Source organism: Myotis davidii, unplaced genomic scaffold, assembly GCF_000327345.1.
Source record: "Myotis davidii unplaced genomic scaffold, ASM32734v1 scaffold44, whole genome shotgun sequence".
Classification (NCBI taxonomy): Eukaryota; Metazoa; Chordata; class Mammalia; order Chiroptera; family Vespertilionidae; genus Myotis; species Myotis davidii.
In genome coordinates this window covers 16,886,390-16,890,305 of record NW_006299705.1, presented here as the reverse complement: position 1 = coordinate 16,890,305, position 3,916 = coordinate 16,886,390, and the positions used below count along the sequence as shown (strand labels likewise).

The 3,916-nt window shown below is 35.1% G+C and overlaps 1 protein-coding gene across 1 annotated transcript in view; it reads left to right on the top strand.

Annotated features, from left to right (window-relative positions):
• Positions 1-3,916, top strand: part of ELL2 (elongation factor RNA for polymerase II 2) — an 83,317-nt gene that overhangs the window by 63,752 nt on the left and 15,649 nt on the right. Inside the window, exons 6-8 of the mRNA XM_006775548.2 lie at positions 3-262; positions 2,403-2,527; positions 2,673-2,760. Coding sequence (XP_006775611.2) covers positions 3-262; positions 2,403-2,527; positions 2,673-2,760 — 473 coding nt within the window. The remainder of the gene's footprint in view (positions 1-2; positions 263-2,402; positions 2,528-2,672; positions 2,761-3,916) is intronic.

The following is a 3,916-nucleotide window of genomic DNA, read 5'->3' as shown; positions in this document are numbered from 1 at the left end:
AGGAAAAAGAGTGCAGATTCGGAAAGCACCTCAAGCTCTATCAGATGCAGTGCCTGAGAGGAAACGGTCAACCCCCATGAACCCTGCAAATACAATTCGAAAGACACACTGCAGCAGCAGTGTTTCTCAGCGGCCATATAGGGACAGGGTGATTCACTTACTGGCACTGAAGGCCTACAAGAAACCTGAGCTGCTGGCTCGACTGCAGAAAGATGGTGTCAATCAAAAAGACAAGAACTCCCTCGGAGCAATTCTGCAACAGGTAAGAACAGCAGGAGAGAGTTCCTTCTACCTACCTTCTTATTGAGAAGTTCATTTAAGAAGGCTTGTTTTTGCTGTAACCATTATTATTACTGAGGTAGAGAAATTTCAGGACCATTTTTGCTATATGAAATATAGCTCCTGAATATTGCATTAAAGCATTTGTTTAAACACTTAATTAAAAACTAATTGAAATGTGGGCATTTATACTAGGATTTATAAGTTAGAGGCTTCTGAATTGTTAAACAATTAAAGTTTTGAGTCACTATCTTCATTTGGGTTAAATAAACTACCTTGAAATTTCATTTTAAAAAAGTAAGCAAGGCCAAAACCGGTTTGGCTCAGTGGATAGAGCGTCGGCCTGCGGACTGAAAGGTCCCAGGTTCGATTCCGGGCAAGGGCATGTACCTGGGTTGCGGGCACATCTCCAGTGGGGGATGTGCAGGAGGCAGCTGATCGATGTTTCTCTCTCATCGATGTTTCTGACTCTCTATCTCTCTCCCTTCCTCTCTGTAAAAAAAACAAATCAATAAAATATATTAAAGAAAAAAAGTAAGCAAGACTCTCTATTGTCTGTTTTTAATATTGAATCACCTAAATGATTGTCATAATTTTTATTAATTTATATAGGCAAAGTTGTACAATGTATTACCAGTCTTTAGTTGGTATAAACTACAATATTTTTACCTACTACATAGTGTCTTGCCCAGTATTCTACTATTGCTTAGGTTGAGATCACTTGTCTTCATTAAAGGATATGAGTGTATGAAGTATTAGTTCTGATCAGTTAATCTTACAATCACAAGCTTAATTATAAAAGTAGGTCATAAATTTTGTTAAAGTCAATGGTTTGGAACTTCCTATATTTTTTATACTGACTTGGGGTTATAAATGTTGATTAGCATTCAAATCCACCATAGATGATGTCCATCTGTGAACTTTTTTCTAAAGCAGAAACATTTCAAAGTTGTTCTTAAATTTCATCATTTAAAAAAAAACCACCCTGCAGGTTTTCATCTATTATTTAAAGAATAACACTTTTAAGTCTATTTTTATCTATTCTCTCTTACATTAAAGGCATGATACTAACTCTTATGAAAGAGTAAAAGCATAATCTCTAGTTTTGGGGTGTTATTAGCATGTGTAGTACCCCGGATAATAGGAACTCTAAGGATTGTTATATTACTTCACTTTGAGAAGTCTGGTATCTCATGTCAGTTTATTTGCAAATTTAAATTTAAGATAAGCCTACCATTATCTACTTTATGACAGTATTAACATATTAGTATTCTGCCGAGCTGTGAGAAAAGCATATACTATCCTACTATATTTAATAGTACTTACACAGAAGTCAAGTTATTAAAAAGAAGACCTTTCCAGTAGGAACTGACAAGAGGAATCCTTTTCTGCCAGCCTTAAAAATGACTCTCGGTTTGATTCCTCAATCAGTACATTTGTGTTTGTTAATAGAATCTAGGACTGGACACTCTAGGAATTGTAGTTAGGGGATAAGAAAAGATTACACTTGGGAATAAACTGGCAGACTAATAACAGTAATTGTATGTCATTTGAGGGTAATTTTGATTTGTTTCCATTTACTGGTTTTTGGAATTTCAAGGACTTTGAATAAGTGGTTCTTATTATCCAAGAAAATGACAAAGTTGTCAGAATTGATACTATTTATGGAGATAATTTCTGTTGATTACTGAAGGGAAAGTTTGTAACCTAACATTTGGGCACTACTTGGTTTCTACTTAATACAAGTGACTAAGGAATCAAAGTAGATAATAATGATAACAATGATGTTGATAATATAACTGCTTTTGGATTTCTTTGACTAGAAAAAATTTATTTAAAAAAATCTTCAACTTTTTGCCTAAAATCAGCTTACTATTTGATTAGAAATATGACAAGTGCAATGGCCATTTAGGGGGGAAATTCTTTTAGCTATTTACATAAAGTTTTAATTCCCCAAATAAAGTTGAACAGCATTTATTGAGAGCATGTATATGCAAATGAGCAGTCCCTCTGTGGCCAATTGATGCAGTTATTTTCAATATAACTCCAAAAGGTTACCTGTTTTAGGTTAGTAAAGAGCAAAAGAATCTAATATTCTGTTCTGTTTTCACACCATGTATCAGGTAGCTAATCTGAATCCTAAGGACCTCTCGTATACCTTAAAGGATTATGTTTTCAAAGAGCTTCAGAGAGATTGGCCTGGATACAATGAAATTGACAGACGTTCATTAGAGTTTGTGCTCTCAAAGTAAGTTTCTTTTCCTTTAAAAATGATGCATATAAGATTATTTTAGTCATTGTTATTTTAGTGTTGAGCTGGGAAAAGAGAAGCAAGGGTAAGCTTTCTATCATGAAAATTCTCTCCATAACTGGAACATGTGTATCCTTTACAGAAAACTAAATGCATCTCAGAATGCTGCCAGCACCAGGCGTTCAGAATCTCCTGTATGTTCCAGTAGAGACATTGCTTCTTCTCCTCAGGTATTTCATAGAATTACAGTCATAGTCCTAAACGGACCTTTGGGGCATCTAGTTCAGTTCCTGTATTTATATGTGAGGGAAGTGAGGCCACAGAAGATGCGTTGCTTGTCTGCCCAAACTCACATTGCTAGTTTATGGCAGAACTCGGTCTGGAATTCAGGTATCATCTCTCAGTCCAGAACTGTTCTCCACTGTACTACAGTTCTTATCAAAGTACTTAATGTTTACCTTGCTTTTCCATTTTGAAAGCTTACATTTTGTAAGATTATCTACTTTTCCATTTGGTCACTAACTTGAAGACCTATCCAATACTATATATAGTCTCATATTATATAGAAAATTGAATATATTTAATTTTATTTGAAACATGTTCCAGAAAAATATTCTTGGGGGAAAACTATGTTTAAAACAAGCAAGCAAAAAATTCTTGCCATTTTTATTTTCTGAAAATAATTTCAATTAGATCCCAATCAGAACGCGGCAATTAGAAATTTAATCTGGCTTAGTTTCCCCTAAGCAATTCAGTTTGTCTTGGAAAAAGGTACGGAGATCCTGGAGAGTATTAGAGTTCAAGCCTGCTTGGTTCTCAGAAGGCCCGGCCAGCCTTGAACTCTCAGTTTCAAAGGTCTTTGGGACTGACAGTGGGACAGACCTCTTTATCCCATACTACTGACAGAATGCTCCTCTCTCTGGACTCCCCTTCCAAGGATTAGAGAGGCAGGACAGATGTGTGACAAGCCGCAAGCATGCTCTGGGTAAAGAAAATATTAGCAGCCTGTTGTGAGGAACAGAGGAGGAACAAAATAAAAGCATTTCTGACCTTGCATGTACATTATCTATAGAAGCCTCAATTGTAATGCCACTTACCATGGAGCTGGTTATATTTCTGACCTGATTATATACTGGGTGCCATATCAATGGTGCTAAATTGAAAACAGATTAAATTAATGGGATGATTAACTTATTTTATCTCAAGCTGCAGTTTAAGCCAAAGTATTTCATTGGATGTATGCTTTATACTTTTTAATTATCCGAATTTTCTTTTTAATTTAAATATTAATGTTGCTGGATTGGGCTTATCTTAGCATGATTTTTTAAGTGTTTGAAACAGTAATTCCATATCATTTTTATGGACCAGTTATTAAGACTTATTTTT